This window comes from Salarias fasciatus, chromosome 13 (genome assembly GCF_902148845.1).
Source record: "Salarias fasciatus chromosome 13, fSalaFa1.1, whole genome shotgun sequence".
NCBI lineage: Eukaryota > Metazoa > Chordata > Actinopteri > Blenniiformes > Blenniidae > Salarias > Salarias fasciatus.
The window spans coordinates 24,544,930-24,564,550 of record NC_043757.1 but is presented as its reverse complement, the minus strand read 5'-3'; the positions used below and the strand labels follow the sequence as shown (position 1 = coordinate 24,564,550).

The 19,621-nt window shown below is 45.6% G+C and overlaps 1 protein-coding gene across 1 annotated transcript; it reads right to left on the bottom strand.

Moving 5' to 3' along the window:
* Positions 1-8,043: 8,043 nt before the first annotated feature.
* spmip7 (sperm microtubule inner protein 7) lies at positions 8,044-19,074 on the bottom strand. Its single transcript, XM_030106692.1, has 7 exons — positions 18,732-19,074; positions 13,426-13,492; positions 12,908-13,046; positions 9,219-9,286; positions 9,094-9,135; positions 8,389-8,496; positions 8,044-8,140 (listed from the first exon to the last, which is right to left on the bottom strand). The coding sequence occupies exons 1-7, from the start codon at positions 19,072-19,074 to the stop codon at positions 8,044-8,046; spliced, it is 864 nt and encodes a 287-aa protein (XP_029962552.1).
* Between the last annotated feature and the right edge of the window lie 547 nt (positions 19,075-19,621).

The window sequence follows — 19,621 nt, the reverse complement described above, 5'->3', positions numbered from 1 at the left end:
TCTGAGCTCGGCTGAGGCATTTTGCTTGCTTTTATCCACGGCGCGCGGCGTGGGGAGTCGAGCCGCCGGAGCCCTGGCACTTGCTTTGTGCCGTGCCAATAAAAGCTGACACCCAGTAGACCATCACTGGCAGCCATGCATGAGATGGGATGAGGCGAGGGAGGAGAGTGGACCGTTCATTGTTTATTTATTTCATTCACACCGAGGTGGCTGCTGCCTGGTGCTGCTGGTGATGGAGGGGGGGTCCTCCTCACGTGCGCAGCGGACAGCTCCCCTTCTGTCACCTGTCCTGCAGCTCAAGCTCTCTGGAATTAACACCAGTGTCTTCCTTCTCGTACACTGTGTGTTTTAACCCCCCTTTTTTCATCTTTTCTCTCCCTTTTTTTCTTTTGTCTTCGTAATAAAACAGACCCCCTCCTCATCGTAAACATTTCTGTAACATCTGGTCTCCCCTTTATTTTGAAGATCCATCCCAGGAGCATCATGCAGATCAGAAATAAATTCATCAAACACGGTTTTGAGCACAAACCAGACTGAAGCTCTGTTATTTTAAGGTGGCTTTTCCTTTTCCTTCTCCTTTTACTGCACACAGCACTGGAGCAAAGCATCAACTATGTAAATCAAAAACAAATTATTTGAAATTGATGTACTATTTATTTAAGGGATATTATACTCAGTCTATGATCAGGGTTGTCAAACACATTTCAGTTCAGGGGTCACATTTTCATTACGAGTGGGCCGGACTGGTGAAAAAGTGCCGGAAAAACGTCTAAATTTAAACTTTAAAGTTTTAATTCAAACTTCAAAACAGAGTATAAAAGATAATAATGTAAATATCTTCAAAAAAATCAAACAATCAGTTTTGATTAAACCTTCTGGGGTAAAATGCAGTGAAATGTCCATAGAAACATCTGCTGCTGCTGCTGCTGCATTATGGTTTCAGTTTGACAGCAACGAGGGAGCCTTCATGGCAGAAACCCCCATAAGCCCCCCATATTCCAGCTCTGCGTCCACTATACTCTCAACAAATTTGTTCAAAACTTGTTTTTTTTTCACCAAAATATTCACAATTTGCTCAATGTAATTGGCTGGACCAGATTGGAGCCTCTTGCTGGCCAGCTTTGGTCCACAGGCCTCATGTTTGACACCCCCGATCTAAAACAATAGCATGCACTCAAGTGCAGCCATTTATCACTCACACATGAAGTGATAACTCCATTACAGTGTGTGTGTGTGTGTGTGTGTGTGTGTAAAATTCAATCTCTAGAGTGACTGTGTAGTTAAATCCAGAGTGATTCTCGCCCATATGTAGCCAGGATTTATTAAAACAGTTATAAATTGTGGATTAATATTGATGAGATGTGTAAATAAATGATGAGTTTTTCGCCCGGTTTTACTAAAACATCATTTTCACACACATTCCGTCATTACGATCTCATATGAATATCCAGCGGAGCCGCTTCTCTTCTGCTGCCGTTTCTTTAATTAACCGTGTTCAGCGTGGAGTTTTTGACACGCATTCACAGCTGATCGAACCGCAGGAGTCGTCAGATTAAAAGCAGCTGCTGTTTTCTCTGTTTGCGACGGTTTTTTTTTTCCAGGCATCCCGCTGTCCCCGGGCCCCGAGCCGCTGCTCTTATCTCAGGAGAGGCCGTCTGGGCCGGATCGCTGAGTCACCTTTGGCGGGAGGCTGCGCCCTTATCTCCCGAGAAGCACAGCGTTCAGGCAGTTGGTTGCAAAAGGAGGAACTCCGGCCAGGAGCGCCGCGGCCCGCCGCGTCCTCGCAGCAATAGTATGGATTGCAGCAACGCTCGGCCCAACTTCCTCAAAGCCCCGCGGGCCGCGAGCCGCTCCGCCGAGTGTCTTCTGATAGAGGAGCTCGGAGGCCGCACGGAGGGAATGCTGGGAGTGGAGCTGTGACTCAGCGTTACAGACTGGAGGGGGGGGTTCTTCTGTAACCCGGAGGTCTACCGTCCCATCCAGTGACACAGCAGCTTCAACTTCCACTCACTGTGGCAAAAAACACCATGAGGACCATGAGTCTGACAACTTTTAAAGAGAAGTGCTGCAGAAGTGGGGGGGGTGGGGGTGGGGTGGGGGGGTGGGGGGTCCCGAAACACCAACAAACGCCAACAAACGTAAAGGTTTTTAAGAGGTTATTATGATTCTGCACCATTTCAAACCACGGAGTCTCATCCTCAAACCACCAGCGGCCATGTTTCTGTAATTAATATCATTACCTTGCAAGTCTCAAAACATCATCAGGTAACGCAGCCGGCTGAGCGGCGAACAAAGCGCCACGGCTGGTTCTTATTTCATGGATCTTTAAGCAGTATTCACTGTTTCACATCTGGAAGCCCGAGCAGCATGTAACCCTTAATTGGTTTCAACACCTTAATAAGTCAAAGACGTTCAACACTGATAATCACATTAAATAGTCCAATTTATCTAAAAAGTCAATTGCAAACTGAAAAACTCCCTTTCTTTAGGAATGCATTATGCTGTGAGGATGTCAGAGTAAATTAAATTCCCCTCTGCACACTAAAGCATCAATTTCCTTATGGTAATTATCTGCTGGAATAGACGTGTCACTAGAAGGAGTCAGGCATGCTTGACATTTAGCCTTTTTATGGAGAGGCGATGAGTAAAAATTAAGATGAGGAAAAGGAAATTAATCTCCGGCCCAGGCAGGCATTGAGAGATCCAGGAGGATAGTGGCTGAATCAATCATGATGTTTGTGAGCCTGTTTTGAAAAGAAGCCGGTGATGAGATTCAGACCACAGGCTGGAAAATCCGAGGAGGAGGAGGAGGGGGGGGGGGGGGGCGCATTTTTAGCAAATAGAGTTATGATTGCTATGAGGAGGGTTACTGGGTTTGATTGGGCTTAAACACAGCAGCAAACACGGCACCTTGGGCTGCGTGCCGGGTTTCCTGCAGCGCTTATTCACAGCCAGATGACAAGACCGATTCCGCCCGCCAACCTCCTCACTAAACACGCTTCAACAGCCGAGAGATGTTCAGCATAACTTAGAATAAATACCTGAAACAGTGACCAGTTAGTTAATACTGCCGTCACCATTGTTCTTCTGGCTTTTGAGGGTTTTTTATTTATTTTATTTTTTTTTTTGGTGAACCTTTAGCTAAAAGGAGCCACGTGAAATCCTTTCTTCCTCCATATTAACATGATTTCGGTCCAGTTTGTGCAGAACAGTGATTGCTGGTTGCGAGACGTGAGCCATCAGCAGAGCTTCTACCCCGTCTCAAGCCAAAGACACTGAATTCACGGCGAGGAAGGGTTAAATGTGAGCCTGTCCGCTGTGCACACTGAGTATTGATGAAGCACATTAACGGCCGCGGTGCTGATGAGTGCAGCGATGTGATCAGTCTGAGCTAAACCAGGTTACAATCTGATATCCAGTAATTAAACTGCTGTTTCTAACGACGTAACAAACCGCTGTAATAAGTTCAGACGCATGTGAGCGCGGCATTAAGGGCGAGTGAGATGAAGATTAATAGTAAAACCTGATCCTGTTAAATCATGTATTTAGTCTCAGTCAGCAGTCGTATTGCTCACTAAAAGGGACTGCTGACGTCCGTCTTCATCCTCACCTGTTCACCTCACTGGCGTGTTTCTGGACCGAGGGAGAGAACATGCAAACTCCACACAGACCGCTAACCATCATGCACCTGGAGGCGGGGTTTACAGCAATTCAAGGCAGGAGCAACAGGACTTGAGAATGCTCGTCAGCAAGAGTGGAAGTTAGTTTTCCAGGCGGCCTCGAACGCCTCCTGAGATCCCTTCATCCCGGTGGGGTTTTGGGTCAGACTGCCGCAGCGAGGCTTCTCAGAGGCGGTGTTTCCAGAACACACAGCGACTCACTGGTTACAGAGCGGCGCTGTGTGTTTATTCTGTTCGGCAAATGTCTTGCAGAAAGCTGCTTCAATCCCGCCGTTCCACAGAGCAACTGTGTGCTCTAAATAATAAACCAGGAGGCAGTTCTGCAGAAAAAGAAACCTGAGCAAACCCAGCATTCCTCATAAAACACGCTCAGGATTATGGGTAAATGATGCTCTACCGGTCTGCGCTGACAAACCTCCTGTGTTTGTAGCAAATGTATATTTTATTGTTTTCCTAAAGGTCTGTTGTTTTCGTTAAGGTCTGATTTCCGCTGCTCATAAGGAGGAAACTTTCTTAAACTGCTCAGAATAAATGTTGGAGATGCTGCTGCTGTTCATGGACAGCAAGGAGAACTTTCTCCTCATGAGTCCCGGTGCAGATTCTCCTGGACTTGGCAGTTTTTTGGTTGAATTTCACCTATTTAAAGCAATCCAACCTGGTTGCCTGTCAACACAAATATCTCCGTGCATCTGCATTGTTAATGTTTGTAGCATATTGTTCTCTAAACACCCACAAATAACAAATAATCTCATTTGTTATTTTTAGGTGTAAAACTGAAGTATGGAAAAATTAAGACAGACCGACGCTTTGTGTGAAGCAGTGACTAGAAATAGCTTATTTGCGTGCGTGTGTGTGTGTGTGTGTGTGTGTGTGTGAGTGGACTTCACCGATGTGAGACTCTGGTTGCAGATGCTGGCAGTTGTGGTTACTGGTATATTTAGATTTACGTGGGACTGGTCCAACCGTTCTGCCGTTAAATCCAGCCGTCCTACGGTTCAATAGCACAAAATCTCCATATGAGACTTTCAGTGTTATAAGTTTTGATCTTTATCATTTTATTTAATTCAAATTAAGTCAACAACGCCAATGCAAAACATCATTCATATATGTAGGTATATGTGTGTGTGTGTGGACCTTTTAACCGTGCCTCTCAGAGAGGTATGAAGTCTGTATTGAAGAAGAAATCCTTTTGAAACATAACAACCAAATATAAATGAAGAGTAACAGGAAAACCAGCTCATCCCTATTTCCTGTCGAGGCGTGAAGCTGCACAAACCACAGCCGTGAAGCCAGAGCTGCCAGGCGCTTCACAATAATGTCGATTTGCATTACAGTCACATCAACGGGAACCGAGCACCTCCGAATGGACGGCGCTTCACACCAGAGGGCCGAACGTGTCCCTCTTTAGTTTTCAGCCTGTTAAAAAAGTAGCGCGGCAGAAAATCCAGACTTCCTTTACTATCTTTTCTCCTTTTGTCCCTTTCTTTCTGCCCTTCACGGCAGAAACAGAGTGTGGGCTGAAATACACCCTCACACAGCGAGCGAGCGAGTCGGGGAGAGAGAGCAAATGTTTAAGAGGACAATGCGAGAGCTCACTACCCGGAGTTAGAAAACCACTCATCTAAATCAGGGAAATTATGATAATGGGGCATCTCATTATCCTCCAGCTCGCCGTGAATCAGTCCCTGACATCACATCATTATAGACGTATTCACATAAACAGATTGGATGGCATAAATAGGGAACCTGACACCTCCGAAAACTTTCTCATCTGCCGACTCTCGCCGCTCTGCGGATGCCGGCGCGCGAGGCAGGCAGCGCCGGCCTGAGGAAGGGGTTGCAGGGGGTCGTGGGGGTCAGCAGGCGGGACAGCGGCGCCGCACGGCCGAAGACGCCGGATTCTCTCAGAGCTCTGCGAAAATATAACATTGTGGCATTAATATTTGAAATGGAAACTCAAGAAGCAGAATGCAGCCTTTAAAGTGAAACGCTGAGCTGCCAAGACTTCTGCAGCTTAATAAAGCAAAACTAAACTAAAAAAAATCCAAAATACCCAAAGGAACCTCTTGGTTATTGAGTGAGATTTTGGCGAGCGGAAAATCCCGGGGACGTCTGACCGTTACTGCAGACAGTTAATCAATCCAAGCGCTTGTCTTTTTCTCTGTTTTGGGGGGAAAAAATATGGGAGGCCAGCCTAATCAGCAGAGGAAACAGATCTCGGGGGGCGTCGGGCACCAGGAAAATGGATCTGGGTTGTGAAAAACCACCATTACCACGAGCTGCTCTGGATCCAGCCATCTGGAGATGCCTGCTCCAAAAGCCGGTAAAGTTCGCTCAACTGGGGGCCAACTAGGAAACAGGTTTCCACCTCCTCAACAGACAGCCAGCGACGCCTGAGCGACACCCCCGAGATATGATAAAGAACTCCTGCTCCTCTCGCTCTCAACCGACACTTTCACAGGTTCACTGGCTGCTCCCCTTTGTCCTGAAATGAGTCGTCTTATCTGTCTGCAGCTTTCCAATAGCTGGGTTTCCTGTCCTTCTATTTCCAGGAATGTTTCATTTCTTTCTCTTCTTCTAATTACTCTCACTGCAGCCTCTGCCAGCTGGTTATTATGCTGCATCTCACCAGTTCAGTCATAAAAGAAAAAGGTATTCTGAGCTACAAAGGCACTCGGATACACACAAGAACACAAAACTTTGGATCATTAACAGTTCTCACAACTAAATTAGATTTAAAAAACAGATGCTGAATTTATCTCTACCTTTATGTGACTTTTTTCTATTCAAATAAAGACCTTGATATTTTTTTTTTTTTTTTCAAGTAAACAGTTTAATTGACAGACCTCAGTAGTTTCAGTAAAGATTCAAAAATGGTTTCAGGCTCAAACCACAAATAAAATAATAATGATAATTAGCAGGATTATTATTCATTTTTCCTAATAAGTACAGACATATTAAAGGTGAGAAAAGAACATTTACCTCACCTCTACTTTAAAACTGAGTGCACTGGCTTTATTAATCCCCCTGAGCCTCACTTCATCCACAGAGGAGTCAGAGCAGCACAGCTGTGAGCTGGTGGAGTGCATTAGACTGCCCTCCAGTGGACACATGTGGGAACTGCTGTCAGGACACGTGCTGGTGGAGACATGATGCTCCAGGAGATGGAGCCTGTTAAAGACTTTCCTATGATGAATCTGATATTACTGGAAACTGATTTTAACTCACAGTGGCTTCACAGGGTGATTTATTATTATTATTACTGCATAAATAATAGAATAGAACAAAAATGTGCTATAAATGTAATCTTTACATTAAAACACTGATTTTATTTTTATTTTTATTTTAATTCACATTTATTTTTCAAGCTAGGCCAGTTGAGAAGCAGTTCTCATTTACAGTGACGACCTGGATAAAAGGCACAAAACACAGAAACAACATCCAGACACTAAAACAGCGTCACACCGTCTTTAAAGAAAGAAGCTAGTATTTACAGAGTTTACACTGACATACTTTAAGAAACAGGCTGATCAAAGCTAAAAGTGAGAGCAGTGATCCTTCATTAGTGGTTGTATGTTTGTGAGAGAGGAGGGTTTTCAGGTCTGCTGCAGATGATTAAAGTAATTTGCAGCAGAAATGAGGAGCGACCAAAGGAGGAACGACTGATGAATCTACAAGAGCGCAGACTCTGATCTGTGTCGTAAAGATTAGGAACGGACTGCAGGCATTGAGGAGTCCTCCTAAACGAGGCGAAGCCACTGAGTTTGTCTCTGTCCGGTTTATCAGGGAATCCAGGCAGCAGGGGTGGATTTGTCTCAAGCCACGTCCAGAGACACTGGTAGCTTTCGCTGTAATCCATCTCAGAGCGATCAAAGGAAGTTTTACAACCTGATCATATTCAGATTTGTTTGAAGTTAATTGGGAGTTTGAATATATAAGAATATATCAGAAATCTGTCTTCAACAGATGTGGTTTGATGTTAGAAATACTGTTTAATTTAAATGTAGTCCAGCTCAGAACAACCTCTAAAATAAACATGCAGCTTAAATCCTCCCTGATGATTTCAGTTTTCATTTACTGGCTGAATAAAAGTTATATATATGAACAAAACAACTGATGATGTTGAGGCTGTTGATGAGAGAAAATAAATATCATTATATTCTTCTTTTGTTGTGCTGTTTGGATCTTTCTTCTGTTTCTTTTTTCTTTTGTTTGGAAATTGTACATATTCTAGTTTCTTCATAGAACTTACAGGATTCAGTGTATGGCTGTATTTCGCTGGTGTTTCTGTTTCATATGAGTTGAACTATGACCATAATAAGCAAATAAATGAACAAACACACTTCCCAGGTTTGCAGTTGACTCACAGCAGTGAGGGTTCCGGCCGGGCGGCGGGCGGCGCAGCAGCAGCTCGGCGAGTCCCGGACGCTCTGCCTGTGTAGCCGGGGATGGCGGCTCGGCTGGGAGGGAGAGAGAAGAGGAGAGAATACGGTATATCAAAACCTGTCAGAGGTGGCTGAGGATCACCGTGTGAGGGGAATCTCAAAGATAACCTCGCTTTCAGGGTTTTTTTTTTTTTACTACCATGGGAGTAATAAAAATTATTTAAAGCCCAAAATAAATTCTGTGTTAATAAAAGAGCTGTGTGTGTGTGTGTGTGTGTGTGTGTGTGTGTGTGTGTGTGTGTGTGTGTGTGTGTGTGTCTCACTGGGCTGTCGGGGTGTACGGAGGAACGACGCTCCTCTTCAGGGTCAGAGGGTGAAAGTCCTCCTCCATGTTGTCGACGTTGTCCATGTTCTCCGAACCAATCGTCCCGCTGCAGGAGCAGCAGAGGTCAGAGGTCACACACGAAGGTGACCCCAGACCGACTCCGACAATTCAATTCAGGAGCTTCAGCGCGAACGGAAGGAATCTCTTCCACATTTCTATTTTCCTCCGCAGTCAGAGCTTTGTTGTCGTGCGCTGGAGGTTTCTCTCGCTCTGGTTTCCTCTCACAGTACAGAGACGTGTTTCTAATTCCCAGGAGTCTCTCTGTCCTGCCGCTGCCCGGCGGCCCTGCCTGCACCGCCGCCTGCGGAGCTCATGTCCATACCATTTCACCCTCATCTCCAGCTTCATCTCAGAACCGCTCAAGCCGAACTGCCGGTCTGATCGGCTCGTTTTAATTCCCGGGGTTTGCCGTCTGCAGCTCAGGCCGGTCTCCAGTCTGCTCATCACAGCAGGCCTCACTGCCGCCTTCTGAACAGTCCCCCATTCCTCCACCCCCTCCATCCTGCCTGCATCCTTCATGACGGACTGATTGATACCACTTCCAATCAGTTGTCAACAATTAAAAAGCCCATCTGAGAATTCCTGGGACGGCTCAGAAATGTTTGCACAGCGCTGGCCAGCCTCTCCAGCAGGACGTACTCACGTGTACAGAGGGATTTGTCCCACCCTTGGGGACCGACTGCAGCTGGAAATCACAAGGAAGTGAAGCTGCGTTAAACCTGAATATAAAAATGGCGCCTCGGTATCCGCCGACAGCCAGACTCTTACAATGAGACGGGCTTGGTGGCGTCGCTCCGCAGTCGAAGCTGCTGTCTGCTCCATTCTGCTCCGACGGACTAGAAGAGAGGACGATCAGGTCAGGTCAAACCTCGCTCCTGGATCACGTGTTACACACAGTGCTCGGTCTGCCCCGTGAGTGTGTGAGTTGGTTGTGTTTGCCCTGTGATGGAGCGTGGGAACTTCTACCACCGTCAACAAAAGACAAATGGATGCCAGAAGATGTTAAGACACATGATGTGCAGGACATGAACAGGAAAGTGAAACTGACTCAGAGTTAAGTTCGGTGGCGCAGTAGTGAAGAAGGTGTGACTGTCTGGTGTGTCTGGCCATCAGCGAGACTCTCTGGTACAGGAGGAGGAAGCCACGAGAGCGACCAGCAGGAAGTGTCTGCGTGGAACAAGCTCAATCGATGCAGGACCCGACGAACAGAGACAAACACGGCGTCCGCTGCAGCTGCTGGAGGGGCGCATCGGCTCGGCGAGGGACCGACCGTCCCGAATCTTCCAACGTCACTTTGAACAACCACCCTCTGAGCCGTGGGAAAATCCCGTCTGAGTTTAAAAAAAAAGACCACAACTCACTAGAATGAAAACTGCTATGAAGAGACATTTGCAGATGAGCTAAATGAAACAGTGCGATCAGCAGCAGTCAGAGAGCACATCAGATAGAGCCGAGTCCAGCCTCCAGCTGCAGCAGCAAGAACGAGGCCGCGAGGACAAAATCATGCAAATTCAGTTAACAGAGTAGAGTTATTCAGCTAATTTGGTTTGGGCTTTTTAATGGATGAGCTTTATCTTCCCCCGTTACTCTGTCGGCTGCATTGTGAACTGGGGCCAAAAAAACAAACTGAACACCGAATGTGAGGCACTGTTTCCAGGGAAAAGAGAATCTGGTGGAGGGGAACCAGGTTACAGCAGCCCGGCCTGCTTCTTTACAACACTGAGAGATGTATTTTCTGAGACAGTGAAACGGAGTCTTCAGGCTCCCTCACCACGGGGCAGAGCAGACTCCTGTGTGCGATATGAATACTGCAGCATCCTGTCTGGTCTTTACGTCTGAATCAGAAATGTAAAGAGCTGGGTACCACATCGACTTTACCACGACGTAACTTACATTAAATGAAATAGTTTACCTCCATTTGAACCGAACACACTGAGGATGAGTTAACACCGTGGAGATCTGGGTATTTTCATAAATCTGGCGTTCTGCTGTTAATCTGCACGCCTGCTGCTTATTTAAGAGCAGTCTGAATGGCTTGTTCCCATTCGTCGCTGCGTGTTTTTGACAGCACTGAAAGCTCATGAAACCTGGAGCAGCGTTGTCACAGCTATGCTTCTGATGTTGGGTTAAAGCTCTATTTCTATATCTGCATGTAAATGCTGCCAACAGTAAAAGGATTACTCCACTTTAATGAGCGCCTGCGTCTCTAAGAGGCTCTTTTTATTGCCACTCATGTTAGAGACCTGCTGCTAACCACAACAGTTGTTGGTAAGATCCTCCTCCCCTTGATTTTTGTTAGAAACCAGTTTTCTGTTCCTCGCAACATTTACAATTTGCTGCTATCAAAATGGAAAAGATGTAATATTTGTAAAATGTATTACTGTCAACACGTTGGAGCTCCTGCTGAGTAAAAATTTGTCAATGGCTCCAATATTACTAGATATGATGCACTTTATTGTGTTTTGTAAAAAAAATTACAATTTAGCTTTAAAACTGATACATTGCTGCTAACTCCTGGAAAGGACAGTTCTAAATGACATCAGCATATTATTTACATAACTGCCCATTTGCATATTTAAGTCAAATAAGATGATGATGTCATTTAAAATCGATACATTGTTGCAACTCCTTCGTCAGTAAAGTTCTAAATGACGTCATCATCTAGTCTGAATAGCTGCTCATTTGCATATCTACGTCCAATTGAGATTTGTCATAAAGACCATCAATGGGAGTAACTTTAAAGAAAACGGTGTTGCCAACAGTGTTACTATTTATAGTGACAAGTAATCTAACTAACTGCATTTTCCAACATTCCAACGTTACCGTTACTGACAATAATATGAGGCGCGGTTCCAATCAAATCACAGCTGCTATCAAATCACATTTGATTTGATTGGATTGATATTCTGAAGAAGTAACTAGTAACTATAACTAATTACTTTTTTTATATTTTCATTAACAGAACATAGACCTCATTCATAATACAAAAAAAAAGGGGGGGGGGGGGTAAAAAAAAAACAACAACACAGTTTTCGTAATCTTAATCTATGTTAAATGATATACAACATTGTTACAAAAATCCACTGGTTCAAAGCTGTCTGTTATCATTAAATGCCAACACTGAACCACGGGGATCACAAGCCTACCACAACCCCACCCTCTCCCACTAGATAAGATTAACGTATTTCTCCCTTTAGCATAATACAGGTCTGACCGATGTGCTATTCTGTTCGTCAACTCTTCATAAGCTGCCACTACACTTAAACTGAGGACAAGATTTAATGATTTCCACTCTCTAACAAGAAGCTTTTAGCCTCGCATCATACTGTGTTGATCCACCTCATCAGTGGCTTGGGGATGTCTTTTAATAAGGGAGAGGGGTCACACAATATATATAGGCTAGGTAAAAAGGGGATAATCTTACCAACATTCAAACCAGTGTTATCATGAATCTCTGACCACCATCTACATTATAACAAGACCAAAGGATAGTGTGTCCTGCAGCAGATCGTAAAACTTTGAAGCTTCCTTCCCAAAGATGCTCAGTGTTCCCACACTTTCCAATAGAAGGGTTTCTTAGCTGTCTGGAGTTTTGGATTAAGCCACAACCCTGCTGAGAGGGAAAGATGAGCATCCGATTTGTAGGCTGCAGACACTTTTTTTATGATTCTTGCAGTGAAAAATAATAGGCTGTGACTTAGCGTCATGAGGGAGCTGCGCAAAAATCAGCAATGCGGGAGGTAAAGTGTCAAGAGGTCTCGACTGAAAACCAGGGTGGTGCCCTCTCTGGAGGGAGTGGCCAGTGGGCCTGGTGCTGAAGGCTGGAAGCATAGAGGTATAGCAATAGGTCTGAGAAGCCCAAGCCCCCTCCGTCCGCTGGCCTTTGCAGCTTTTACAAATTTAATCAGGGTTATCCCATAAGATTTTTGTGCATAATTGATCAAATTGTTAAAATACTGTATGTCTGTGGAATATCTAATAGGAGCGGCTGTAGCAAATGCTGGAATTCAGGAATCCTGATCATTTTGATGACATTCACCTTCCCCCACAAAGACAGATAGAGGGGCGTCCATCTGTCAATATCTGCCTTAAACTGGCTCAGACAGGGTTCGAAGTTAGCTTTGACTAAGGAGCAGAGACCAGAAGGGAAGAGTAAGCCCAAATATGTAATACCTTTAATATACGACTGGAAGTTTCCAAGCTGGAAGACATTTTTAGGGCAGTGGGCTGTAAACTAATTACTTTTTAAAGAAGTCACTTTTCATAAAGAGAATATGCAATCTTCAGTGAAATATCTTGAGAGTTGGAGCTCTACAGTAATAATTATGCCTTTTTAATTGTAATTAGTCTTGGTAAGTCGTGGAAATGGGCCTCGGTCTCCATAACCTCACAGCTGGAGCTCAGACGCAGCCCAGCTCCTGGCAGCGTCTGTGTTTGCTTTGTTCTCCGTGGCTCACCTGCCACAGCTGCGGCCGGCTGTCGTAGCGCCTCGTCCAGGGACGCTCACACACCAGCTTCTCCAGCTTCTCCAGGGTTTTGTCTGCTGCGTTCAGGCGCCCCGGTAACTTTGTGTTCCACCAAACTTCCTCACAGCTCCTGCAAACGAAATCGCTGAAATTTTCTGGCTATTAAGCACAAGAACAAAGTGCCTTGAGTGCAATTGATTAGCTGGATTCCCCAAAGTTATTTGCTTTAATTCCAATCCTAAAACGTCCCTATTCATTGCACAAAGTACATTAGACAGCTTATTAACAGGGGAGCCGATTCCTCCCCGAAGGCTTTAAGCAAGGCCACAGTTCATCTGCATGATTTCAATGTGCAGCAATTAACAGGAGCAGAGCACAAACTGTTCCCTGGTGACGTCCCAGGAGCATAAATCAAACCCGTCCACTACCAACAGCCCTCCGGGCGGCCTGGCGTTCGGCCATCTTTATTGTTTTTGAAAGGGAACAGTGGCAGGAGACTGCACTCTGACCTCTGCGGTGCTGAAGTGGATCTGAAGCGCAGGACTGGTGGAGAGTCGTCCGTCCACAGCCTCACACCTGAGGCAGGAACGTCCTTAAAGAAAACAACACGCTTTCACTGATAAAAAAAGATGCTGAAAGTGTTTAATTTACATAGATTTCTCTCTTTTTCCTATCAAATATACAAACATACATACATCAGTGATACATGTTAAACAGAAACAAAACAGAATACGATCAAAAACAAAAAGCCACATATCATTTCTCACTTAAACCCTCAAACGGTTAAGTCCACCGCAGCAGTGATTAGTAGTCTAAACAGACTAATGCGTCTTGCACCGTCCTGATTATTGTACAAATTACCCCTGACACTGGCAGACCTGCGACGTCGCCACATCTGACACACATTCTCCTCACTTAAAATTCATAAAGCACATGTAAATGGATAATGAGGGAGACCGAGGGCGTGATCGCAGCTCTGTGAGACGGCGCTCTGGCGCACAAACGCTTTGAGAATGACAAATAAAGAGATCTGAGCAGATGGATGACAAATTAAAAGAAAAAAGCCTGATGTGTGCTTTATGCCCGCTGACGTGTTCTGGGCCTCTGAGGAGGAGGGTCACCATTGTCTGTCTGTGTGCTGCAGCCGCCGTTCATCCATTCATCTTTAGTTTCTAGCTGCTTTACCGTCGGGGAAGTCAGGACAGGACGCCACACACAGACACACAATCACGGGTCCTCACATCTTTACCGCTTCAGCGTGATCACGCACAAAGATTGTGGTTTCACTTCTTTTGGCGCTTTACCTAAAAATGACGCGAGCTCTGAAATAGGGCTTTCACCTGCATTCGAGGTGTTTACGCGGGAACGGTGCGCTGCAGGCGGACTGTTTCACTTCCTCCTTCACGGGCTTGTGGTCAGCAGCAGCGCGAAAACGGGAAGTTTGAGGTGTAGGTGGAGGAAGTGATTGTAAATATGAAAAGCAGAAAATGGAAAAAGAAAGAAAAGAAGGGGTTGGATATGAGAGATGATTGGTCAAAAAGTCAATTGTCAGCTTGTTCAACCCGTTGATCTTTAGTCAAGTTAAGTTTTTCTTGTTGACCTCCTTTCCTTCTATTTACGTCCATCGACCCCCTGAAGTGACCATAACTGAACCTACCTCAGTGCAGCACGGGGGATTGTTTCCAGCAGCCTCTTCAAATGTTTGTGATTTATTCTTCTCTTACAGCGGAAGAGTTCAACGATTCTTTGTAATGTAGCATCACACAGTCCCCCAGACAGCAAGAGGAGGTCAGAACAATGCCTGACCTCTTTAAATGAGTCTGTCTGGCGGCTCCAGTATGCTGTTGGGGATCTTTTGCCCGCATGTTTTTTGGGCCCTTTTTATTCCCTTTAATGGTGGCAGGTCACTGCAAATCAATACAAAAGTAGTTTTTTTCTGCGACGAAGCGCCTGATGGAAGCGATCTCTTCCTGGACGGCGCTGCCTGCCGAGGTCCGCCACAAAATACAATGGGAACGAGATGCTATGAGCTTTTGCAATCTAATGTGTGTGTTTGTGTGTGTGTGTTTGTTGTGACTGGCAAAGTGTGAATTGTGAAACCAGACTTAACACATAGTCATCTGGGATCATCTATCCAAACTTACACCAGACTGACAAAAACAGAATGGAGGAAGGACAAGCGGCTGTCGTCACACCAACACCCAGGAACCCAGAGCGGTTTCCAAGAATCATTCTGAAGGAACGTTTACCACCTGAGGACGGCCATGTACGGCCGAGTTTAACAACACGACATGAAGTTTACAGTGTGAAGATGAAACCATGAAAACTAAAGCTGAATCACACCCGACATGATTACTGAGGAATAAAACACCATGAGCGTGTTCCATCACCCGTTCACCAAAGAGAAACTAGTGAAACATGAATGGAGCCCTGGTCCTCCTGGTGTTTAGGTGTTTGGAGAAAAATCCCCAGAGCAGGAGAAGGAGAAGAATATGGTAAGAAAATGAAAGAGGGGACAACTTGAGTTGTCAATTTTTGGAAAAGAGCTTGAAGTAAGCAGCAGTGAGGCACTGCTCAATACGCCGTTTCATACTGCATTTCTATTGGTTATTGAGTCGACGTAGCAGCAGCTTGAACATCTGACACTGTCACAGTTTTATCTCAGGTTGTCTTCGGTCACGAGACCACGACAACGATTCAGTCTGACAGTCTGATTTACAGCCAGGACCAAAAATATCACCACCACTCTCCCACGACTGCTATCTTTCATCTGCAGAAGCCTTTTAGCATTAAACACCGGTATACACCATGGTACCAAAAGGTTCCGCTCACCTGCCTTCACACACAAATCAACTTCACTGATACCCTAATCTCATGGGGATTTTTGACCATTAGTGGGAGGAGAAGGCCTGGTTCTCAGGAGTCTGCGGCCTCCAGTGGCGGCCTGCAGGTGCTGCTTGGATGCAACTGTTGGCATATGGAAGATTTGGAGAGCTGAGCAAATACTTTTGGCAATAAAGTGTATTAGATAAATAGTGCGGAAGATCCTGAAAGTGAGGGCATGGTCGAAATCAGCTAAATTCATATTATGCTGTAATGCTGCCAATGAAAACTCAAGAGATCATCACAGTTCACAGTGACGAAGACAAGAGTGTCTGAAATATTGCAGCAACCCGTCCAGCCAGACTTCCAGCCAGCTCCGACAGCGCCGATGCGTCTCAAGTTAAAAATCGAAGGATTATGTCAGAGTGAGAAATGCAGGATGGGGACGGGGATGGAAATGCAGGTAGACGATCTTCTGCCGGTCGGAGAGTCAATCAAACAGCTGCCGTTTTTTGCACAATCAGCAGGCAGCGCCCCTCCCTCGCCTCCCACTGCCTACACACAGGCATCAATCAAGCCTCTGCTCCCACCAGCCGTCATCTTCCCATCAGCCATAATGCTCCATAACAAGGAAATAATGATGAACAATTAGCACGTCCAGAAACAGAACCGTAAAGTAAGATCATATCGCCAGTATGAACATCTGTCCACATGATCGTGGGCTGATCTGAGCCTTTAACGTGTGTTTATGCCCAAATAGAGCCGTGTGTGTGTGTGTGTGTGTGTGTGTCGATGCATTGTTATGACAGATTTAATACAGACTTGTATTATGGCTGGGAACGGATTAATTTGCCAGTGAGGTGATAAAAAGCAATAATAAGTACTTTGAGTGGAAACGGAGCCAGCAGCATTAGTTCTGCTGGCTGGAAGATTGAGTGTGTAAATCACCGCCTGTTTGTGCGCTCGGAGAATTAAGCAGGAAAAACGAATGAATTGTTAATGTGTGAAATGTTCAATTTCTCAGTCGGACAAAAGGAGCAAATTGGAGACAAGACGGCGCGCTTGATCGTCCTCCCGCCGCCGTCACCCACCTGCTGCAGCCGGGCGGGTTTCGCAGGTCGTCCACGGGGCGGCGGGGCGCCGCCGGGGGGGTTTTCAGCACCGCTCCTCCAACCTTTAACGTGACACAGAAAACACTAAAGTCTGTTTGGGGAACAGAGCATAACTATGCGCAGGAGTGTTCGCTATGAAGGTCAATTAATCTGCGCGGAGGCCGCGGGGCAGAAACACACTCCGGGCTCCGGCTGTGTGTTTCAGTCCTGCGGTGGTTGAGTAGCCATCAGGTACACAACACAAAGGGACTGCAAATTACAGCTCGATTATAAAACACTTTGTCCAGAGATGCAGATAATGACTCCTTCATGCTGGGGTTTTGATTAGCAGCTGCCCGGGGCGAGGTGGGTTTCAGATAAATTCATGAGGAAGACGTTTATGCAGCAGAATTGAGCTGAGAGTTATGGCTGCAGCGCTAGTGCTAATCTAACAATGTTCCATGGAGTTTCTCTCATATTTAGCATAGAAAAATGTTCCAAAAGTTAAAAGTTACATACAGAAGTCAAACTCAATAATAAAGAGGCATTTTGAGTATAAAAAAAACACTAAAAGAAAGAATTGTGAGCAGTAGTCTGACTCAAAATGAACAAACGGCACACCAAGTTAGCTATTAGCCAAACAGTTAGCATCATTAGCAGCTAACATGCTAAGAAACAGTTTAAGATGGGGAACAAATACCTTTTAATATCAGATATTTGATATGAATACTTTGATTTAACAATACAAATTACTATATTTGAGAATATATAATGATTCCAGTGGTGTCTGTTCCCTACATGCAAACAATCAAGACATTAAGGATTTCTTTATTTCAAAGTTAGAAATGTATTTTTAAAAATGAACTTGGTTAAAGAAGCAGATCTTTCATTCATGTAGAAACATGGAAAAATAAAACACTGATGTTATTCAGCAGCACTCAGTTTGTGGTTCAGCTTCGGCGTAGAAGACAAACAAATAAAAAAGCAATTCTAGATTTTATTTTCACTTCTGTCACAGGCCTGTAAATAACTTCCAAGAAGAAATAAGACGGGAGTGGGAAGGATGCTGCTATACTGGATGTCATTACCACAGAAGTTCCTGGTGTTTGTTTCTTTTTCAGTGCTTTTTTTTCTGTTTTGTTTTAACTTAACCTGTTTAGAAAGTGTGTGTAACTACCTGACCCACAGCCTGCAGCAGCCTCATCCTGATGTGACCACAAACGCCTCAGGATCTGATTGATCTGCTTCAATAATCACATCTGACAGTGACTCACAGACGATGCTGCTACAGTTTGATGATAAAGTGTTTCCACAATAATTAAAAATCTCTATTCTCCTGGTGGACTGTGAAGGTTGGGGGTCACATGATAGCATTTTCGCTAACCCCCAGGCAGGCGCTGTTCTCCCTCCTCTGCAGATCAATAGTAACTGCCTTTCTTTAGCCCAGGTTCTTCTTCCTTCGTCGTGAAGTGTTCGCGAGCTTTTATCTGTTTATTCTGCGTTCACTGACACGCAGCACATCTCCCACTATGGACTTAATTTATTCATCTGCTGATGACTTTCTTAAATAATCAATTAGCTGCTGTGTCAGTGGAGGAACAAAAGCAACACCATCTGAAGTCTGGGATGATTTACTCCTCTTGATTTAACCCTTCATATTTCAGGAGCTGGTGCGTTCGCTTGGAAAATAGTTAATTGATTATTGATTATTGAGTGAATCCGTGGATTCACTCAATAATTACTTGGTGATCGCTGTCGGGGAAACTCAGGCAGCAATCCAGCCGTGACAGTTCTAAGCTGCGTAAATTATTCCGCTGCGTTTTCCCGGGCTGCGCTGCATTAGGATGTAAATATAAAATGATATTTCCACCGCTGGAGCTCCGGGGCTTCTCCCCGCTCACGTCTCCACAGATCCCCGAGGGCCCGGCTCGTCTGAGGCCTCCGCCTCAGACCCGCAGGGACACACAGACCACAGGGAACACGATGGAGATCAATAAAACGCCATTGACCTTTGACCCCCAGGTGGGCCAGGGCTCCAGCGCTCAGCAGACCGCAGCAGGGGTCCAGCAGGGGGACGTCGTCTCGTGAGGGAGCCAGCGGAGGAGGAGGAGGAGGAGGAGGATGATGATGGCGAGGAGAGCCAGCACGCCCGGCGCTGCCGTCCCGCCGCAGACTGGAGTTCAGCCGCCTGATGACCTGCAGCTCCGCAGGGAACGGCCTGAGAGGATCCGCAGCCGCCGCCATGACTGCCTGAGCAGGAGCGTCGCACGGCGACGGTCTGTTTGCTCCTCGGATCAAATTCCACACAGGAGCTGCAGCACCGCGTATTATCTCTTTATCCAGGTCGCAGGGGGCAAAGACCGTAAGACATCCCCTCTTCCTGCTCCTGATTCACTGCATCAGTTCTGGAGTGTTTTCCCAACTTAGAGCTAATTCATCACATCGACCACAAACAAGCGTTGTTCCAGGCGTCAAGGTTTCTGGAAAATGACTCCGCAGAAACGTGTTTCGCTGGGAAATAATGAAGAGAATTCTGGACTCCGCCTCAGGGTTTCATGAACTGACCCTCCTCTGAGAGAGCAACATTAGTTATACTGTGAAGGGTTAGAAATTGTTTTCCACTTTGAAATCCTCTGAATCTCGGTGAAGTGGCCACTAGATGGCGAGACAGAGCCGGAGTCAGACTCCAGCCTGCTGTTTGATCCCTCAGGGATTCAAAGGACAGTCCAGCAAACCACATCAGGAAATAAGAAGTCCCAGTTGTGAGGTTGTGCATGTGTGAATACTATTA

Coding starts and splice junctions, on each gene's coding strand:
- spmip7 (XM_030106692.1), bottom strand. CDS start 19,074: ATGGCGGCGGCTGCGGATCCTCTCAGGCCGTTCCCTGCGGAGCTGCAG. Junction 9,136..9,218: donor GCCACCAAGCCCGTCTCATT/GTAAGAGTCTGG, acceptor TGTGATTTCCAG/CTGCAGTCGGTCCCCAAGGG. Junction 8,497..9,093: donor GGACAAATCCCTCTGTACAC/GTGAGTACGTCC, acceptor CTGCTCCTGCAG/CGGGACGATTGGTTCGGAGA.